General features: G+C 45.8%; 1 protein-coding gene across 1 annotated transcript in view; it reads right to left on the bottom strand.

The window, feature by feature from the left end:
* Nucleotides 1–22,622, bottom strand: part of dner (delta/notch-like EGF repeat containing) — a gene marked incomplete at its 5' end in the record, with an annotated part of 49,263 nt that overhangs the window by 16,439 nt on the left and 10,202 nt on the right. The window contains 5 exons of the mRNA XM_080007342.1: nucleotides 118–271; nucleotides 2,453–2,601; nucleotides 5,890–6,053; nucleotides 9,247–9,344; nucleotides 9,585–9,950. Coding sequence (XP_079863468.1) covers nucleotides 118–271; nucleotides 2,453–2,601; nucleotides 5,890–6,053; nucleotides 9,247–9,344; nucleotides 9,585–9,950 — 931 coding nt within the window. The remainder of the gene's footprint in view (nucleotides 1–117; nucleotides 272–2,452; nucleotides 2,602–5,889; nucleotides 6,054–9,246; nucleotides 9,345–9,584; nucleotides 9,951–22,622) is intronic.

Here is a 22,622-nt window from a genome sequence, read left to right as displayed (position 1 = left end):
GACCGGACCTCACAAGTATAGTAAAACAAGCACAGACCCACACACACACACATACACACACGCACACGTACACACATTCAGACACATACACACACACACACACACACAGACACACACCTGGAGGGCAGGTGCATGTGAAGTTGCGTCCCTCGTCCCCCTGCCGAACGTCGCTGCAGGTGGCGTTGTTGTGGCAGGGTCTACAGTGGCAGGCATCAAACTCCTCGCAGAAGATCCCGGTGTAGCCGTCCTCACACTCACAGAAGAACGTGCTCTGCAGAACAGTAGGGAAAAAAACTCGGAATGAAAATAATGAGTTTGCCACTTAAAAGTGACACTGCCATTAATATAGCCACACACTGATGAATGATATGAATACTGTAATAATGCATTAACTATCCAGCTGCAAACTAAAAGAATCCCCCAAAGTAATGAGAGAGAAATAAGGATTTTGATGAAAGGGGGACGCAGAACTGCTCCCTGGGCACAAGCCAGGCTTTATAACCCCGGCTATCCTGTAAATCCGCGGAGCTACGGCCACACTCGGCAGAATCTGCCCCTACCCCCACCCCCACCCCACCGCACCCCACCCGCAGGATCCCCCAGAGTTCTGCCAAAGTCAGAACTCACGACAAAAGTCCTCTCCGCTCATTATTACCCGGGGGAGCAGAGCTGAGGTTTTTTGGGGAGGCTGGACAGGCTGCGGCAACCACACCGTGTTCCCGAACAAAGCCACTTCAGTAAATCATATTCCACTCGAACACGTTGCGTGGACGGCCCGCTGAGGTGCACACCTTCCTGACAGTCACACTGGCTTCCAACGGCTTCCGAGGGTGACCCTTCTTTGTTCCTCGAGCGCTCGCTGTAATCTTTGTAAAAAAACAGAATTTATAAAAAAAACTATTTGTACCATTGTGTGGTTGGGAATTAAAATGACAAAGCGACAGAGCGAACCGAAAAGAAACAACCCCCTCAACGTTCCAAATAGGCCACGGTGACGCCTGGAGGCTGTATTCCCGTGGCGGTCCTTTGTCCTGCCGCCCTCCATCTTCATGTTCCGTTCTGTTCACTGGTCTCTGCGCTACGTTGCAGCTTGGATTTTGTGAAGATGTGGCGCCGGCTTACCTCGTTCGGTTCTAATCCGGTTTATTTGCCGGTTTATTCGGCCCTATTTCCAGACGTAGAGGAGAGAAGACCCAGACGAGCCATACAACGATTCTCTGTCTCTGTGATGCACACGTGACTGTCTCTCCCTATGCGTCCTCCCATGTACGGTCTCTGCTTTTATCATCAACAGGGTGGAGCTCTCTCCATCACGGGACAGAGAACAGGGAAGAGCACCGTGAATATTAAAGCGGTGCCGTTTACTGTTGTTTATCATCCATCGTCTTGTAGCTGGATGAGTGAGTAAACGGGCGGTTCCCGTTCTGACCTCCTCCATAATAACGGATCCATCCTCATACCGAAGGGTTCGTTGTGCGCTACCAGAGATGCAAGTTATGTGTTCGTCGAACACTCTATCCTTCCAAATTTTCCACTCGTCTCCTCCTCTCATCTTTCTCTCTTCCTGAAGCTGGATAAAGAAAAGTCGAATAAAAAAAGATATGTTCATGATTGATTTAAACCCCGCGGGGGGGGGACGGAGGTGAGAACATTGCAAGTTAAACAAAAGAGATCAAAGTAAAAATGAAATAAGATATATGTACAAATCTATGAAAGGAAGTGAACGGTGTTACAGAGTAAAGTCCAAATAGTGTATGGCAGCCGTGCCGAGCAACAGTATGCAACGATAGTACTCGTAAATATGCTGGTATAGTAAATATATGCATCTTTAGTATGGTGATAGCAGTGTAGTAGTAGGAGTACTAGGATTTAACATGCGATAGAATAAGACTATTAGAGAGATAAACGTGTCCCCATCACACACGGTGCTTGCCTCGTTCCATAAGGAAACGGAGTAAAATAAAATAACCTTCTTCTCAAATAAAAGCACACTGTTTTGGCACACTGATCTCGGGTGCCCCATCACTGGTGGGCCTTGGGCACAGTCGGTACCGCCAGAGAGGGAGCGATCGGGGCGCAGAGCCGGCTCTGTGGGGCTATTTTAGCTCAGGGGCTATTTATAAAACATTTGGGGCGGAAGCCCTGGACATTCACCCCTAACGACACCACTGTCGCCAACGTTCTATTACCGTAATACTTGAACGTGGGTGGGACAGAAAATCCCTCTGTCCCCCCTATTCCGGTGCCCCTGTCTGTGCTGTGATCTTATCTAACCAGCCAAAACACACTTTAGTTATCAACTATACACGTAAAACCTCAATTCAACAACATTCAAGCCAATAGCTCAAATATTACACACTACTGTGTGTAGCATACACAGACTATTGTGTGTATACTCCACACAGTAGTGTGTAGTATTTGAGCATTTCAAGGTGCTTTCAGAGCCTCTTACCGCGGAGGGCTGTGTGATGCACTTGCCCTTCCCAGAGCACTGTGGGTCGCTGAAGCGGCTTCCTGGCTCCACGCAGCTGCTGGCCTTTACCGTCAGGTTGAGACGCAGCGTCACCTCCGGGGCCGTGGCTGCACCCACGCGCAGCACACCTGCAAGACCAAACCACCACTGTGGGTCTGTCGCTTCGGACATTTTGAAGATTTTATTAAAAAAAACGGGATTTGCTGAAGATACATTTACATTTTGCCTGCTGTACACAGAGATACTAGTTATTTGATGTTGTTATACTAGTATACTAGTTATTGGATGTAGTTTTACTAGTATACTAGTGATTTGATGTTTGACGAGTTAAGATATGCAATGATGATAGATAGATTGATTAACGGCTGGTGTCCAATTGTATTCTATGCAATTCTGTTTTATATTTTGTCTATTTAAAAGAGAGCACATTTCTTCTATTTTAGCTTCTCTTCATCGGCTTCCGGTAAATTTTTGAATTGATTTTAAGAAATTATTGATGGTTTTTAAGGCCCGTTCTCGACTCACAGCCAAGGCCTGTCAGGGCTCCCACTCTCTGGAACAAACCTCCCTGAGGAGATCAGACTGGCGAGCTCCTTATCCTCTTTCAACTCTCTCTTAAAGACATATTTTTATAAGTGTACTTTCTCAGGGCTTGTGTTCTGATTTCACTTCCACCTTTTACGTCACTTCTAAAAACTTATATAAAACATTTTAGAAATATATTAAACATTAAAAAAAAATATATATATATATTTTTTTTTTTTTTACTTATTATACTCTTCCTCATATGTAGCTCTTATGCTCCTATAAGTACGTCCCAATGTTGAATAACCTTTAAACTGTCAAATGTTTTTTACAATTATTGTCTACCTATTATTAATTAATATGTTTTATTGTGAGTCTCTTTGTAACTTTGTTTTGAATGGTGCTCTATTTATAAAGTTTATTATTATTATTATTATTATTATTATTATTATGATTTTATATATGTTTTTTGTTATTGTTATTATTATCATTATTATTTTTATTATTATTATTATTATTATTGTAATCATTTTTATTACATCACAGGGTGAAACAAAATGATTTCAATTATTTTGTCATCAAAATCTAAATAAGTACATTTTCATATACAAGGAATTTGTCTTGGTAAGGGTTGGTGTATTGTTGTACAAATAGACGACATAAAAGAAGAATGGTTAAACGGTCCGAGAAAAATAAAAAATACCATTTACAAAATATTAGAAAAGGCCATGAAAGGGGCTTAGTGGCGGCAAGGATGCAAGTACTGACTGGGTTTAAATAGAAATATTGTTGTTTTACTCCTGTACATGATTAATAATATATGTACAATAGCATGGACACTTTTATCTCTAATATAATACCATAATATCTCAAATCTTCAATGAAAACCGTACTGTGCCCCGAATTCTAATTGTGCTGCGACCATTTTTTATTTTCTTATTCCTTGAACAAAGGCCATGGAGGCTGGCGGCTGTGGACTAAAAATAGCATCACATCGAAGATTAAGTGGTCAAAGATCCGACCCGAGCCAATGAGCTGCTCGGCCACCTGGGGACGCAGCGTCGACAGGCTGGCCCGCAGCCAATCACAGGGCTCGCTCTGATTGGGTGGCGTCAAAACTGCCCCGTCACACACACGCATGCACGCCCGCACACACACACACACACACACACACACACATCTGTTTGAACTGGTGGAATTGGGATCGAGATGAGAGAATTTTGAAAGATTTTGATGGTTCTCTTTTGTTCTTACTTTTTGCGGCGTGCCCTCCCTGGGATTTGACCTTCTCTGACCTCCCCTTTGACATCCCCTGCTCATTTATATCTTTCCGACCCTCTCCCCTCCCTCCATCCTCCCTCCTCCCTTTCCCTCCCTCATGCCCTCCTCACCCTCTCTGTTTGAACTCTTGTTCATCTCAAACTCCTTATCTATTCACTTTGTAGACATTTTTCTGTCTATCTGCTCCTTTGGTCCTCTCTACGCGTTCTATCTATCTATCTATCTATCTATCTATCTATCTATCTATCTGTCTATCTATCTATCTATCTATCTATCTATCTATCTATCTGTCTATCTATCTATCTATCTATCTATCTATCTATCTATCTATCTATCTATCTGTCTATCTATCTATCTATCTATCTATCTGTCTATCTATCTATCTATCTATCTATCTGTCTATCTATCTATCTGTCTATCTATCTATCTGTCTATTTGTCTGTCTGTCTATATATCTGATAAGGATGGCTTCTTATAGGTTTAGGGTTGTGTGATTATGACCACGGTGCCGGCGAACACGGCAAGGTCCCATCCCAGATGGCTGGAGGTGGCGGCGGAGGTGAAGGAGGAGGTGGAGATGGAAGCGGAGGTGGGTGGGGTGGGGGGGCGCAGCAGCAGCGACATCAGGTATGTCGATCACACCCAGGGGTCAATGAGCCCTTCAGTCAAAGAGCAAGATTCCAATCAACCCCCCCCAAAACCCACCAGCCCCCACCCCCTCCCCCAGCATCTGCTACAGCACAACCTCCTGGCACCAGACATCCGTGTGTGTGTGTGTGTGTGTGTGTGTGTGTGTGTATGTGTGTGTGTGTGTGTGTGTGTGCGTGTGTGTGTGTGCGTGTGTGTGTGTGTGTCGGTGGATGAGAGCGCAAGAGAAAGAGATTTAAACCTCAAAGCTCACCATTCAAACAAAGGTTGAATATTAATCACAAAGATTACATTTGCAAAAGGGTGCAGATTTGTTTTTAATATGCAAATATCCATTTGTATTCATATATGCAAATTGAGTGCCCCCCGCCCAAAGGCATTTCAGGAGTAGATGTAAATGTACTGTATGGTTGTATTAGTTCCCAGGCATCTTGGCTTTACTACAAAATGTAAGTTCCGAGCAGCTGGAATTAAAAGTTGTTATTTTAGAGTGTATAATGGTAAGCCCTGTGGGTTTAAACATTTGGTGGGTTGAGCATATAACATTTTACACAATCACACACACACACACACACACACACACACACACATACACGCACACAATAACTCAATCAATAAAAAATAGCTAGTTCTACTGATGTTTCACAACACCCTAGAGACTAAATTATGCATTAGTTATTACCAACTCTATGTTATTTAATAAAGACCCATTCATAATCTAAATCAAAAATATATATGTATTAATTTGAATTATTTTCCAAAACATTTTGTATCTCAGCTCCTTCCTCCATGGCCCCGTATCTACCTGGAAAGTTGTAGAGGAATTAGTAGGAAGAAATTGTGGGAGGAGCCCAAACATTGGATTCATTTCAAAGATGACCATGACGTGTTTTTGTAAAACTGGACTCTATCGCTAGAGACGTATCTCCACTCCGGACTTCTCCAGTTGGTGGGGTTCTTACTCAGGAAGTAGTTCTGGCCCAGGGGCAGCGAGTGGTCGGGCACAACCAGTCCGTCGGCCGCCTGCTGGAACCACATCATGGTTCCCTCCAACAGGGAGGAGCGCAAGAACCCGTCCTCCCCCACGCGCCACAGCACCGGAGCTCCGCTGGCGTTCACCACCACCCTGAGGAGGAAGGAGGGGTGAAGAGGTGGATTTTAGCAGGATCTGAGGCCACTATTAAAGGGGCATTTCACCCCATGGTTTGAAGGTGTGGGGGTCGAGGTGACGGGTGTGGCCCCGAAAATTGGGGTTGGTGGGGATTGGCAAGGAAAAGCAAGGGAGTTTATTTATAACAACAAGGCATTTAAGTGCTTTATATAAAACATCAGAAGCATTGAGAGAAAGAGCAAAGAAACACATTATAAAAGGACATGGAATAATACAGTGCGCACAAAGGCACTAGCATTCCCATTTCAACAACAAGGCAGTCAAAGCTCTTAAAATAAAACATCAGAAGCATCAAGACAAAGTGCACAACAAACATGTTGGAGACAATATAGTTAATCCGTAAAGAAACGTTAATTCTGTAATCAGGATTGATTGTGTTTCATGGCAGAACATTGATATAAGTACAAAAAACATCCAAGTCAAAGGAGCCAGAAGTCATGTTTTTGTGTCTCTTTAAGAGAGAGGGGAGCGAGGAGGTCAAGAAAAAGATGAAGTCCTTCACTTTTCTCCTCGCTCGCTGGTATAGACCAGACCACCCGACGGACTATGATTTATTAGGAAACGTCTCCACTCTATCTCACGCCCTCAAACCGTACGACGTTGCACCCCTTCACGATACATCTTCTTGATATAATAAATGAAGAGTGATAAATAAAGGGATAAATACAGAATGTTCTTCTTCTTTAAACCGGGTTGCCGCCTCTTGGCAGCGGAGCCCGGCTACTGAACGTTCACTGACGTCCAGGGAACAAGTCATTTTTGGGGGGGAAACATTTTCAATAACATCACATTTGAAATAAAATGTCTTTGCGAGATAAATGAATTACCAGTTGATGGTAATGTTTGAATTTCCTTCCCATTCTCACGAGGTGGGCTTTGATAGTGGCTCACAATTTTGGTCGTATAATCACTTTTGGTTTTTGACATTGATTTTAGAAAATAGTCACGATTAGATCACATAGTCGTGATCGGTCGATTTTGTAATAATAGAGACGGCTCGAGCACTGAGAGTATATTTTTATATTTATTCTATGGTTTTCAAAGACATTACGCTGGCGAAGGATTTTCCAAATCGTGTGTTTATATCTGAGATTTGCATTAGAATGTTGCAAAAAATATATAAACGAGGTATCACAGGAATCAAATAATAACAATGATAAATAGCAAATAATAATCATAAGGTAATGTGTCTGGCTTCGAAGAGACACTGTCTGTAGCCCTGAGCCCATTTCTGATGGTTTTAACACCTAAATAAAAGCCCCCCGTCCCGCCCCGCCTCTGTGAGGAGGTCAGAGAGTTGCTTGTTATGCAGAGCCGTCGGGTTCGGGGATCCATGCCTGTCAGGCGGGGATCAAAACCTTCGTGGCCCGGGAAGCCGGCGTGTTGAAGGACGCTGGCTCTGATCGCAGCGACGGCCGATCAGAGAGAGACGGCTGCCGACGCGGCGCTCTGCGGGGGGGGGGGGGGGGGGGCGACGCGGCCCCCCACCGAGGCTCTGAGACTCCCAAAAACACAGGGGTGAGAGACACGCTCTGTGAAGCCGCTACTCACTGGGATCACAGCCAATCCCACTACAGAGGGGGAAGCAGACAGACAGGCAGACAGACAGGCAGACCCGTGATTGAGATAGAGATAGATAGATAGAGGGATAGAGGGTGGAGGGATAGAGGGATGGGTGAAGGGATAGATACTGTAGAAAGACAGACAGGCAGGCAGGCAGACAGACACATAGATAGATAGATAGATAGATAGATAGATAGATAGATAGATAGATAGATAGATAGATAGATAGATAGATAGATAGATAGATGGATAGACAGATAGATAGATAGATAGATAGATAGATAGATAGATGGATAGATGGGGGAAGGATAGATACTGTAGACAGACAGACCATGATTGAGATAGAGATGGATAGATAGATCGATAGATGGATAGAGGGATAGAGAGTGGAGGGATAGAGGGATGGGTGAAGGGATGGATACTGTAGAAAGACAGACAGGCAGGCAGGCAGGCAGGCAGGCAGGCAGATAGATAGATAGATAGATAGATAGATAGATAGATAGATAGATAGATAGATAGATAGATAGATAGATAGATAGATAGATAGATAGATAGATAGATAGGTGAAGGGACAGACAGACAGACAGACAGACAGACAGACAAACCGGTTGAGAAAGCACGAGGGAAGGGTGCGTGGGCCTATATATAGAGATGAGAGACAGGAAGGAGAGAGCGAGGATCAAAAGAGATAGTAAGCAGGAATATTTAAAGGAGGACAAGTAGCACACACAAATTGTGAGCTCATTGCGTCAGCTGTTCACTTCACCTACCTCCATCCATCCATCCCTTCACCCCTCTCCTCCTCCTCTCTCACTTGTTTTCCACCTCAGCTCCTCCAGATCACACGAGGCGTAGAAGAAGCGCTCTAATTTCTTTGTTCAGATCACTGAATTGATGTCGCTTCGGAGAGGTGCTTCAGAGTTAAGAGGCGTGTGTTTGAGCGCGTGCGTCTGCGTCGTGCGCCGTACGTGTGAGTTGGTGCACGTGCGCGTCCTTTTAATTTGGTGCAGGTCCTTTTAATTTAAATTTTTTTTCCCCCATATATTGTTTGAAGCGGTGTTTCTGCAGCGCCCTCAGGCTTCGCGTGATTATACAATTCGCAAACAAAGCGGCGGCGGTTGATTAGCACGCAGGCGGGGTCCGCCCGGCGCTGAGATGGTGATTAGGCCGCCGGGTCGTGCCGGTCATCCATAATGAGGGCCAACATTTAAGGGAATCCAATATTCACCTTGACCGCCGCTCTTGCATAATTCATCGATCGCCATCGGAAAAGAGCGTACGCGCGGGCGCGGCCGGAGGAACCTCCCTCCCCGGGACGCTAATAACGGGGCGATCCGGTCGCCCTTAAAATACCGAACTGGATCTGCAAAGGTGAGACGTGGGTAGACCGGATTACCCCTCGAGACGCCTCAAACGGTAAACGACAAGGCCTCATTTACCTTCATCCCCGCGCGTTTCGTGTATTTGCTTTGAATGGCGTCCTCTCGCCTCGGTTCAAACACTCGAATAATTCGTCGGGTTTCGTTGTGCCTACGGAAAAACAGATTCGACTGGAAGGGAGGGATTGTGGGAAACGTCATCTTACTTGACGGCCGTCTCCTCGGGCACCTCGATGGACAGGGTCAGGGTTCCGGATGTGAGTTCACACAGCTCCGGGCTCACGCAGTGGAGCCCCTCGATCACCTGCATCGGAAAAACACACACACACACACACACACACACACACACACACACACACACACACACACACACACACACACACACACACACACACACACACACACACACACACACACACACACACACACTTACACACATGAAGAGTGGTAGTGCACAGTTCTAGCCCTCATTAAGGTGTTATCACACAGCTCTTTGACAACAAAACTAAAAACATAAAAACATGACTGTGTCTGTGCTCCTCACCCTCTCCGCCTCCCAGGGCACCATCAGCAGCCTCTGGCCCGGCTTGGGCTGCCATGGCTGCAGGGTGGGCGGGGCCAGGGAGGTTGTCGAGGCGGCGGTGGTGGGCTGCTGGGGCTGGGTGGCGGCCGCCGTGCTAGGGGCGATGGGCGTGGCCAGTTCGGGGGCAGAGGGGGCGGCGGGCTCCAAGTCGGCGGTGGCGGCGGCGGCGGCGGCAGCGGCGGCAGGGTCCCCCAAGCTCCGATCGCACCTATCGCCCTCGAAGCCCTCGCTGCACTTGCAGGTGTAGCCCTCTCCATCCTCCCCGCCGTCGTTATGGCTGCAGTTGCCATGGAGACACGGGCTGCTGGCACAGGGGTCTGTGAAAAACTAAAAGAAAAAAAAAAAAGTATTTAAAAATATAAGCCATTGTTAAAGAAGGAGATGAAAAAACCCCGACGTTTAATGTGTCACAACTTGCCAAGCACGGCTGTTCTTTTCAAGCGCGTTATTAACGCCGACCCTTTTATTTTTAAGTTTCTGTCAAAATTCTCCAGCGTGAGCCGTGAAAGCTCAGGGTTCGTTTACTATCCATTTTAAATGAGCGCTGTGTCTCGGGGAAGGATTCCAGAACAACCGTGAAAAACAATAGTTGGTATTGTTGTTTGTTGCTCGTGCTCTCACCTACCAAGCTCCACCCCTGCTGTTGTTTCGCTTTCGTGATTTTAATATACCGGGGGTTAGGAGCGTCGCTTACATGATGTCGTGTTCACACAGACGGACTCGCATGAACCTGCCTGCGTCTGCAAACACACAGGAAGAGCCGCCTGCAAAAGGAGAACATGCTATAATGCGTGGAGCCGCCCGGGACAACAGATACACCCAGATCCGCTCAAATCAAACGCACTATTCGCAAGCGTCACCCCCCTTCCTCCTCCTCCTCCGCCCCTCGTCACGCGGCGCTGACTAAATGCACCCTGACAGTCTCCTTCGTGCCGCTTTCCTCCATCAATAATTGAACATATTTGGACGAAAACATTCTGGCATGGCCCTTGAAGGTGAAAGAGGACGAAGCCGGAGCGCGCCGGGCCTTGTTCCCCTTTTGCGCCGCCGAGAGGCAGGGCGCCGAGGCTTAAGAGACTCCGTAATCCTCCGTGTCCTTCTCGCCCGCAAAAAAAAAACCCGATGCGCGAGAAAGAAATAATAAAACGCACACAGCCGCGGCAAAAGCCTTCCCTATCTGCGGCTCCGGCTGCGGCTCCGGTGCACGGATACAGCAGAACAAACGGCAGCGCGGCGTCAAACAGAAGGTGAAAACGACGGCGTACGCGGGGTCCCCTGGCGCCGGGGCGGCCAAACAGGGGCCCCCGGGGGATTTTCTTTTTTATCACAGTGGGTAAATAAGTGAATCAAATATTGAACGCTTGGGAGCGTCCTGGTGGCTCCACCAGATAAGAAACCCGTACCATGCAGGCAAAACCGCTGCGTGCCTCTCCCTCTCTCCCTCCCTGTCCCTCTCTACAATACAAAATAAACAACGAAATATTGAGCTTTTGTTCAATTCTGGGCCACGCTGAGGTGGATGGTTCCCGGTTCAAAAAGCAAAAATCCTGTTTCCATGTTTTTGCTCCAGCCGTGCACCGATTCCACTCGTCAGTTGGTCCGGGCTGAGGCTAACGAGCAAATCCACATCGTTGACTTAAAATCCCGGAGCGGAGTATAACTTTCCGAACCGGGATTTTTCTTCCCCCTTGATTTTTGGGAAACCGACGTGGCCGGCCGCCGCGGTCACATTCGGGTTGGCCGCCGCCGCCGCCGCCCTCGGGCATACGTATGGGTGTCTGCTTGAAACTTGGGAATCTGTCCATGCATCTGGAGTGTGTGTGAGAGAGAGAGAGAGAGAGAGAGAGAGAGAGAGAGAGAGAGAGAGAGGAGAGAGAGAAAAGCCGGAGCCCTATTTAGAGTCTGCTCTTCACGGGAGTGGGCAGGAGCTCATTAGAGGACTCTCAGGTTCTCCGCTCCGTCCAGCGGCTCCACAGTCCTCACACCCTCGCCCGCCCCTCCCTCCAACGCACCTCACACGGCAGCCTCGGCTCTGCCTGGTTACCTTCTTCACGCCGCGTCCTCTTCTTCTTTTTTTTTAACCTGTGCCTCTCTCTGTCTGGCTGCTACGGCAGCGGCGTCTTAAGCCCCGGGCTCTGGGCAGACTGGGAATGGGTTTGTGTTAAACAGCTGGTAATAACGCACATTAGTTCCATTATCTGTATTCCCGCGCGGGCTAACGCACGGAACGAAGAGATCTAGCGAGGCTCTAAATTAATTTTACCCCACAAGTCGCAATGATCTATTTGCTAATTTGGGACGGCTGTCTTAAAGCAAGAGGAGATCAATACGGCCAAGCGGACGGAAGCATTTAGAGTATCGGCCCTCATCAATTCATGCTGTGGGGGAGTGGAACAAGGCGCGCGCACACACACACACACACACACACACACACACACACACACACACACACACACACACACACACACACACACACACACACACACAAACAGAGCAGCATTTAATCAGAATAAAACAGGGATCAGTGAGATGAGGGTCGGTATAAAAACAGGAAGGGGAAGCAGAATCCCAACTCCGCGGACGTCAAGATCGCAGCTTTATTCATTTACGACTACCACTGAATTAAATATGAAACTCGGCAAATGGATCGTTTCATCACGGCGCCGCCGGACGGACTTGTTACGTGACGACGTTATTAGCCCTGGCTCTCGGCGCCGCCCTGGCACAACATCGACATGAATTATGCACACGACGCTACAGCGGAAGTGAGACGCATAAGTTGAAATTCACGGAGTCATCGTTCCGGCGCGAAGTGAGTTTGTGAGGCCGCGCGGCCGCTCTGGGACGCCGAGCGGCCGCTGTGTGGGCGTCGACGCGCAGCGTTGCAAGGTCTTCCCCACCAACAAAAAAATGTTTTTCCGGGGGCCCGGTCTTGTTTAAAAAACCTCAATCAATACCATTCCCTGACTCCAAATCTCATCTCAGCTCATTTAATACCGAGGAGAAGAACGACTTGGGTCTTTTAAACACTCAGTAGCATCGATGCAACGCAGTGGATCATGAAAGACGTTGGATTTTGATGTCGTCATAGTTGTTTCGACCTATTACACGTCAACAAAGAGCTTCCTGCAAATTCAAGAGCAAATTGGATTATGTGATATTGTCATTTAATCTGTTTGTTCTACATTTTATTTACTGGTATCTATAGCTCATAAAATTAATAATTAATAATATTAATCATTGATAAACATTAAAACAAATAAAACACAATGTTTTTTTCTCATCAGATCAAGGAAAAAAAACATTTCGATGTACAGTAAACCTATGGGGGGCGTCCACCCAATTTGTTGTTGTCCGGCCGTTGCTTTTCTGAGTTGTAGATGATAACATGCTGAGAGGTCATTTAAAGGCACATTTCACCTTTCTATGCACATCAAATTCTAACAACCGATGAAATACACCTGTGTACACACACACACACACTGAAAGAGTGGAAAGCGTGACAGAGCGAAACCAAAGTACAGCATTCGTAAATAAAGTGCAGAAAAACACACACCGATGGATGCAGGTATGTGAAAATATGCACCGCGCCTGACGAGCCGCCATGATCCCTCGGCAGGTCGCCTGGAGTCGTTCTACAGCCACATTCATAATAATCAAGATATCTGTGTTGCCATAGCTACAGTAACTAGGTAACCTGACAGAAATTAGCACACACACACACACGCACACACACACACACGTTTGCTCGGAGTGTTAGCAGTTGCAGAACGAACCCCACTGCGTTAGGTAATTATAATACATTCCACATAGATAACTTGGCATGATTTTATGCAACTACCATACATCAGCATGTTGTAAATGTGACGCTGCCCCCGGGAGGAGGGAGAGCAGAGAGCAAGGCAGATATTTGCATAATTACACAAAGTTCCACTCCAATGCACTTGCATACACCGCGTTTCAAATTATTATGCAAATTATATTTTTCTCTGATTTTCCTAAATAGTCGATGCAAATGACAGTCAGTATAATTTTCAAGTCATCAACCGTTAGGGTATAATTCGAAGGTTATTGAACCAATGAACAGTATTTTTTTCAAAAATAAACTCAAAATGCACTGTTCCAAATTATTATGCACAACAGAGTTTCAAAACATTTTATAGGTTGTAAAGAACTGAAATTGGTCATTTGTTGAATTTGCAGCATTAGGTCATATTTACTGAAATCAAAAGCTATTTAAATCAAAAGCATCTTAACAGGCCAAGTTTCATGTTGACATAGGACCCTTCTTTGATATCACCTTCACTATTCTTGCATCCATTGGATTTGTGAGTTTTTGGAGAGTTTGTGCTTGAATTTCTTTGCAGGATGTCAGAATAGCCTCCCAGAGCTGCTGTTTTGATGCAAACTGCCTCCCACCCTCATAGATCTTTTGCTTGAGGATGCTCCAAAGGTTCTCAATAGGGTTGAGCTTTGTGGATGATGGGGGCCACACCATGAGTTTCTCTCCTTTTATGCCCATAGCAGCCAATGACACAGAGGTATTCTTTGCGGCATGAGATGGTGCATTGTCAGGCATGAAGAGGATTTTGCTACGGAAGGCACGGTTCTTCTTTTTGTACCATGGAAGAAGGTTGTCAGTCAGAAACTATACTTATACTATATACTTTGCCGAGGTCATTTTCACACCTTCAGAGATCCTAAAGGGGCCTACCAGCTCTCTCCCCATGATTCCGGCCCAAAATATGACTCTGCCACCTCCTTGCTGACGTGGCAGCCTTGTTGGGACATGGTGGCCATCCACCAACCATCCACTCCTCCATCCATCTGGACCATCCAGGGTTGCACAGCACTCATCAGTAAACAAGACTGTTTGAAAATGAGTCTTCATGTATTTCTGGGCCCACTGCAACCGTTCCTGCTTGTGAGCATTGGTTAGGGGGGGCCCAGTAGTAGGTTTATGCACAACTGCAAGCCTCTGGAGGATCCTACACCTTGAGGTTCACGGGACTCCAGAGGCACCAGCAGCTTCAAATACCTGTTTGCTGCTTTGTAACGGCATTTTAGCAGCTGCTCTCTTAATATGATGAATTTGTCTGGCAGAAACCTTCCTCCTTATGTCTTTATCTGCACCAACCCGTCTGTGCTCTGAATCAGCCACAAATCTCTTCACAGTACGATGATCACGCTTAAGTTTTCATGAAATATCTAATGTTTTCACACCTTGTCCAAGGCATTGCACTATTTGACGCTTTTCCTTTTTCTTTCCCATATTGCTTGGAACCTGTGGCCTGCTTAATAATGTGGAACGTCCTTCTTAAGTAGTTTTCCTCCAATTGGGCTCACCTGGCAAACTAATTATCACAGGTGTCTGAGATGGATTTCAGTGATCCAAAGAGCCCTGAGACACAATACCATCCATGAGTTGAATTGAAAAACAAAAAATTATATACATATAATAGGTCTACATTTAATTTTGTTTGTTTTTAGATTGGTATTCACATATTAAAACATTTTATATATTGTATATTTTATATATTTCTAAATTCATTTGGTGTAAATATTTTTGAATGCAAACATAAACATATATATATATATATATATATATATATATATATATATATTTTTTTTTTTTTTTTAATAAATATTCAAAAATGTAATATTCTGCCGATGCTTGAGTAGCAAAAAAATACAAATCACTCCTCAGGTTATTTGGCCATTATAGTTTCTGCCCTCCACATTCACTGTCATGCCACCAGTCAGCAGCGTGAGTTGAAGTGTAAACGCTTCCTTCAGCGAGCGTTGAGACGCAGCAGTATTCCTCCATAAAGTGGCGGCGCTATGATTCAACTGAGCACATTCTTTCTCCTCTGGCTCCGTGCACGCTTCCCCAGATCGATACGAGGCGTCACGTCCCAGCGCCGGCCTCTCTTGTCCCCCGACATGAGTGGAAATAACGTCACGTGGGATGGATGCAACACGGGTTTCTACTCAGGAGTCTGCAAAGCGGGACCGGGGGGGGGGGGGGGGGGCCTGGGAGGTCGTCCGTCTTCGCGTCTCCCAATTTGTGCAGTCAGAACGAGACGCCACGGCAAGTTCCCCAGAAGAAACTTTCTGGCTATGGAGGTTTTTGCTTTAATGAGCGACGGACCTCGAAAGCTTGGCTGACAACACCTTCAAGGCTAAAGTATCTGCTTCTTTAAAGGTGATCGAGGAGGTGAACGTGGAGGAAGATGCAGCTCCGTTCGTGCAGTGCAGCGGGGGGACGAGGGCGGGGCTGAGAGACGTAGTGATATAACAGACACCGCACGCTGGGCTGTATCTACACCTCCTAAAGTAAACAATCGACTGGATCTCCATCCGTTCCGTATTGAAGTATTCCCACTTTCATAAAAAGGCTACGTCAGTCAGACACAAAAAAAGCTCTTCGGGGGCGACTCCGTGCATCACGCAGATGAGGATACGATGAGGACGTTAAACATCAACTGTGGTTTCCCCCTTTTGTTAAAAACATATTTTTTTGTGTCATTCCAATAAGGCTATGAGTGGGTTATTGCAATAGCCATTTCTATTCTTTATTGTTCATATTTAGGTTTTTATCGTTTATTGCACATTCCCTGTCTTTTATCTTCAAATTAATCTTTGTCGTTATTGTATATTGCCAATTATTTCAGCTTATCCTCAGCTTTAAGGTTTATTGCATATTTCCGTTTTCTTCTACTGTATCTATCGACAGTATACTATGTATGAACTGTATGTATCTGTGGGGAGTGATCAGGAACCCACATGTGTTTTAATGGGAATCAATATGTTGGTGAGTACAAACCTTTCATGATTTCAAACGGTTAGGAAGAAGAATTAGAAATGAATTGTCGTGCCCATATAAGGTCGCTGTAGAATCCAGCTGGTTATTGATTTTGGTTATTGATCTTAAGCCCTTTTTATATTTATATTGGCTATCTCTATGCCTATACGTGTCTATGTAATACGAATAAAATTGATGTTCATGAACACGAGGAGCGCTAATATCGACCCAAACGAGGAGAGGATATCCAACCGTTTTGGAGTTGCATGAAAACGTTTGTGTTAATATTCTCTCCATTTTGATCTCGGCAGTGTTATTATGGATCTGTAATTAAACTTAATAACCAATAATAACAGCTATCGAGCCAGGCCCTTTGCATAACAATTGAAAAATATCGACTCATTATTCAAAGATTGGGGCTTTGGCAGCGGCATTTTGTGCCTCAGCCGTGGAGCGCCGGGTCCTCTCACTGCTTTGAGAGCGTTTGGGCTGATTGTTTGTGGCTGGGATTTATTCCACACATCAGTCAGGGGAGCACCGTGCATTAAACTCTTCATTTACCGACGCCCTCACCTCCGCCGCCGGAGACGACGTTAACGACACAGCCCCCTTTTTTTCCGCCTCCTCCCTCCGAGAAGGCAATTTCTTATTTTCCAAAAAGGTCTGAATTGAAGGGGCCGGCGAACGAGTTATAACGAGAAACCCCAAGATTGGAAGCCACAGAGGTCTGAATCGGTCGGGAGAATGAAATCAAACATTGAAGGTGAGTCAAAACTATTTGCCAAACTATTTGACCAATTAAAAGTGAAATCGGTCAAATCAGTGTTAAGGGTTAAAAAAGGTCATTTAACAGTAAAAGTGTGATATTAAATAATGATAAATGGGTCTTGCAAAGAGTTAGTACGTGTTCTCCCCGTGTTTGTGTGGGTTTTAGCCGGGTGCTCCATCAAGACATGTATGTTAGGGGGTTAATACTCCTGTCGGTGGCCCGGGTGCTGCACGGCGCCGTTTCATTTCGATGTACGCGAGTGCTGAGAAACAACGATGAAGAAATCTTCATCTTCATCTTAATCTTAAAATCAAAAATTCCGTCGCGGGATTTTGAGTCACGCATGGGGTTTGCCAATAAGCGTCAACCCAGAGGGACGCACGAGAGAGTGAAATCAGCTGATCGGTGCACGGGGAGGAGCAAAAACATGGCAGGACTTTGACTTTGCGGACCGGGAGGTTTCCACCTCTGTTGTCTGTTCCCGCTGTGTAATAGAAAGAGAGAGGCGAGATTACCTCATGAATCCGACGGGACGTTATCCCGGAGGAAAACACAATGCTGCGTGCGCGTGCATGCATGCATGTGCGTGTCGGAACGCTCTCCTTTGTCTCAAACGGGGGGGTCGTCAGTGACGATCGCCGTGCTTTTTTGGCCGCTAGAGATCATCAGCATCAAGGTGGTAAAAAGCCCCGATTTGACCCTTCGATGCCCCCCCCCCCCCGATTGAACGTTATGGACTTTTCAAATTAGACCGTGTCGTCCAAAACACAGTGTAATTTGGAGCAGCAGCCTTGAGGGAGTAGTTACTGCACCAGGTGAGATTGGATGGTGCAGAATAACGCCCTGAATAACACGCTTTAATAAGATCACAGCTCATACAAAGTCAGCTTTTTGTATTTAACAAATTTCATATCATAGCAACTCAATGTGCTCCATGTGTGTTCTTATTATTATCATTATTTATCAATTTATTCATGTTATTTTCTTTTTTTTTTAATATATATTATATTACAATATTTTAGCAGATAGTTTTACTTACAGGGGCAATAGACAACTTTTTTGTGTAGTTATTGTCACAGTCGTCATAAATACTTGAAATGAACTTCCCAGCAGCTGGCAGGGATCTTTTCTCCGGTGGCAGCAGGACTCAATGTTAATGTTAATGATTCCATTAGAGTCAGGAACGTCTGATAAATCTCTCTATGATGACAGAATGCTCAGGCGGTGGAGCCGAGCTGTCGGCGTCACACATCAAGCTGCCGCTGCGGGTCTCGAAGTCGCTGCCGTTCCGAAACAGTCGTTCAGCCTCGCCTCCACCGTGCACGGTGCAGGCGGCACGGAGGGTACAATCTTAATCGGGTCGTGCAAGCTTGGCGAAATGTCCTCGATGCAGGAGCCAAAATAACTTCTGGAGGGGTGATGTGACTTTGAGGTTTAAAGAACTCTTAAAGTTTGGATAACACTGACAGCTCTGCTGCTCTCAGGTTGAGGCCACCTCGTTTTTGGAAGAATTGGACAACATTTTCGAAAGGTTCCACGACCATCCATACTGTTTCATCCAAACATCCCTACGTTAAAATAATACAACTTTAATTGTAAAACACTATTACAGTAACAAGCCTTAAAGGGCCATTAGAGTGGTGATGGAAGAAAAACACACACACGCACACGCACGCACGCACACACGCACACACACACACACACACACACACACTTTGCCCCTGCCTGGCATGATAACACTGCGATCCCCGCTCCACTGGGCGATCCGCTGTGTGTCCTCGTTCCAGCTCCAAACAAGACCAATAATAAAAGCGTGTTTTTATTGTAGATGTATTAACTGCAACAAAAAAAAGCCAAGCGCGTACCGTGCGTGGGGACACTTTATCAGTCACTCGCTCATCATTGCTCAGGCAATGGCTGACACACTCCTTCGTGCCTTAAATTGAGACGTCATTCTCCCCGGAGATCATGCCCGGTGACAGTCCGTAGTGCATAGTGATATGGAGGCTTAAAGGGAACCAATCTAAACACTGATGGTGTCATTATTCTACAGCAATTACACTGAACGAATTACAACATTCACTACATAATGATAAGTTAAGGAAAAAAGTTGTCTACTGCTCCATGGTCTGTGCACTTGCCATCTCTGTGAAGTGTACAGCCCTGCCGTGGTGAAACTTTGTGGAGAGCCCGGAGCAATAATGATATTATGATATTTAAGGGTTGTGATAGTTATGATATTGAATTGAAACATTACTTAAGAGATATTAAACTGTATATCTGTGTATGTATTTTATTGGGGTTTCTTTTGGGTTTTTTTTTACATGTGAAAGAAATCGACAAAACAGGGCGAGCCGACAGAAAAGTAGCTGTAGGCCTGTGTGAAAACCAAAGAGCAGAGTTCCTGCCGGACTCGCACACGATTTGCTCGTAATGAACAAACATTTAAAATGACTCGGGAGTCGGGAGTCCCTCCGGCAAAGAGAACCATTTGTTGGCGACGGTAACCGCAGCCCAGACCCACAGGCGTTCGCTAGAGGAGCCGTGATCTTAGAACTAGAGCCCCGCCTCCACCTCACGCCCCGCTGCGCAGCCAACCAACTCCTTCAGCTTTCATTCAGTGAGTGGGCGAGCAAGAGCGACAGGGAGAGCAAGTGAGGGAGTGGACTGAAAACAGGAGAATCAAGTGAGTGTGGCCGAAAAATGCATTCAACTTCAACGTGACTGACTTACACTTCTTCTGAACGAATGAAATGATCTCATTCATCATTCCCCCGAAGTCCTCCCTCGTTCACCGCGCGTTACGCCAACCGAATCGAACGAACCGAGAGTCGGCTTTTCACCGAGTGATTCGTGAAGAACCGAACCTCCAAAAAGGGCCAAACTTTTCACCACCGGGCACAACGCTCACTTCATCAGTGACCTCCAGATGGACGATCCCTTCTCCTCCAACGGTCGGACAACGGTGCGGAGCGTCTTCCTCTCACCTGCTGCTGCTCTCTGCAGCTATTAATGGGATTGGAAGGCGGAGCGCACTCCCGGTATCCAATTTAGGAAACATGTTGTCTCGTTACGGCTCCATCATGCCATTCAAATGTGTTTTTTTGACTCGCGGGTTCATTTGAGCAGCCTTGAACGCTCGCTGTTCCGGCACATCAAAGCATCCGCCCTCGCTCACTCACAGTCATTCGTCGGCCAAACGGCTTCAAAGTACGTGGCTTCCTCCCAAAATTACTTCCACAGCCGTGGAACATGTTCTTTCACGGTTTTTCAACTCGCACGCTCTGTGTCGAGAACCGCGACGCAGTGGCTCGGGCCACACAGAGAGAAGACGGGAAAACGTGCAAGAAATGTACAAAAATGGTACCAACTTGTATTTTTTGTGTTGTTGTTGCATTTGTTTGTCATGATGCAAGTTTTGGATTTTCTAATTATTATTATTATTATTATTATTATTATTATTATTGTCATGGACTATTTAATTGTTTAATGTGTATTTAATTGTGAAATGGTTCACAATGCAACACCAATGAATAATCAGATCTTTTAGTTCACCACTTCACGCCAAATCCGAAAACGCACCAGTCAGTCGGATCCCCACCCGGCAAACTTAACTGATTTTAACTTCCTGGTCATAGCGTGGGACCACAACTCGTCGTGAGAGCTGGACAATTTTTAACGCCTCCCGGAGCCTCGATTGGGCACGGAGATTCCGCACTGCAGCTCCTCACAGCTTTTTCGCGTGCGGAATCCTACTCGCCACAGACATGAATCGACTTCCGCTTTGCTGTTGTCGGATTCGGCGTGAATCCGGCTTGAGGTTATTAACAAGGAAAGTAAAAGAAAAATAAATAAATAAATAAACTCTCCCACTTTCGTTGTATCACTGACACTATTGGGTCGTAGAAGGAATCCGATGCAATCACTGAGCGAAATTCTGAGGGAAAGCGCGAGTGATCATTAATTACTGGTGAACGAAACACACAGAGAAGTGAAGGAAGGGAACAGGAGAAGGATGATCTCCATGAAAAGCAAAGGAAGATCGATGAGCAAGCAAGAGGCGTTGAGAGGGCGGAGTCAGAGTCCGAAACCTGCAGGGAAGGGGGGCAGATGCCTCTCCGTCCTCTCCCCTGGTGGGACTGGACCCACGCCGCTCCTTATTTCCTGAGACAGGAGCCACGTCGAGTTGGGGACAGGAACGTTCTTAAACGTTTCTAAGTTCCTGCTCCCCCCGTCAGCACCGTGGCTTTTCTTCTTTATCTGATCGGCCGTTAACACTAACGGCATTGACCTCACTAAGAGGGGTAAATGATCAACAATTCATATTTTGCCATCAGTGCTTTGTGATGACACTCACGCTTGAGTCATCTTTATAATCGCGTTTGCAAAGCACCAGTAATACGCAATTACGGTCGGAGAAGATGAGCTCATGATCCCCCAGAGAGTTGAGGTGACTGCTTAAGTAACCATAGCAACCATGAGGAACCGTAGAGAAATAACTTAATTGGACGCCGTTGTGGCAGAAGTCGGTGGTTGTCAGTCGCTCTTTTAAAAACAATTAAATTCCCCACGCGGGTCGTCATTTCCTTTCGCTGATTTTCCTCTTGGCAGCAGAAGCGATGGAGAGATGACACAATTCTACCGATGTCCTTATGAAACCCCGCTGTTCTCTTTAATTCGGAAATTGAGATTGCCTAAGCAGCCATTTTGCGCGACCGATCGAGCGTGAATTCGTGGAAATCGAGGAAACCGGGACGCACTTTCTGCTGTCGGCCAAAACCTCCCCTAAGTTATTACCTTTCAATTTGCAGCCTCCACCGCGAGTCGGGTCACGGCAGGGGGGGGGGGGGGTCGCTCCTCAAAAAACACATTTCCGAAAGAACAAAATGAGAAAAGGGAGGCAGCTCGAACAAAATCAAAATCACACGAGGACAGATGCTGCTTTCCAGTTCTATTGTCTGAGAGGAGTTCTCCAGGATCAAATCCGTGCCGTTCAGACGAGCTTTTCCACGATTCTATCATATTGGCTTTACCACCTGGATTCATTTACTGTTGTTTTTATCAGAAAACTCAGAAAATCGGAGTTCAGAAAGTAAAGTTTTACGGCAGGCATCTGCCCCCCGCAATTAAAACATGAAAGAAGCTGAGGACTTATTTTTCGTAAATAAAGACATTTCCACAATAAACTGATACAGAAAGGGCATAAATTGGTGCAAAAAAAAAAAATCACCATGAAAAAAGCAAACACTTCATTCAGGAAATAAAGTGTTTGCTGAATGATGAAGATTTCCTGGGGGAAATCCACGCTTTTTTAAAAACCTTCATTCACTTGTGTTATTCTGTAGTTGTTTTGTGTTTTTAATGAAATTCCAAATTTTTTTTTTAATTCCAAAATGGGTATTGAGTGTTGCTATACAAATAAAGT

Source organism: Zeus faber (assembly GCF_960531495.2).
Source record: "Zeus faber genome assembly, chromosome: 9".
NCBI lineage: Eukaryota > Metazoa > Chordata > Actinopteri > Zeiformes > Zeidae > Zeus > Zeus faber.
Note: the sequence above shows the minus strand (reverse complement) of the source record. Positions and strands in the feature narration are given on the sequence as shown.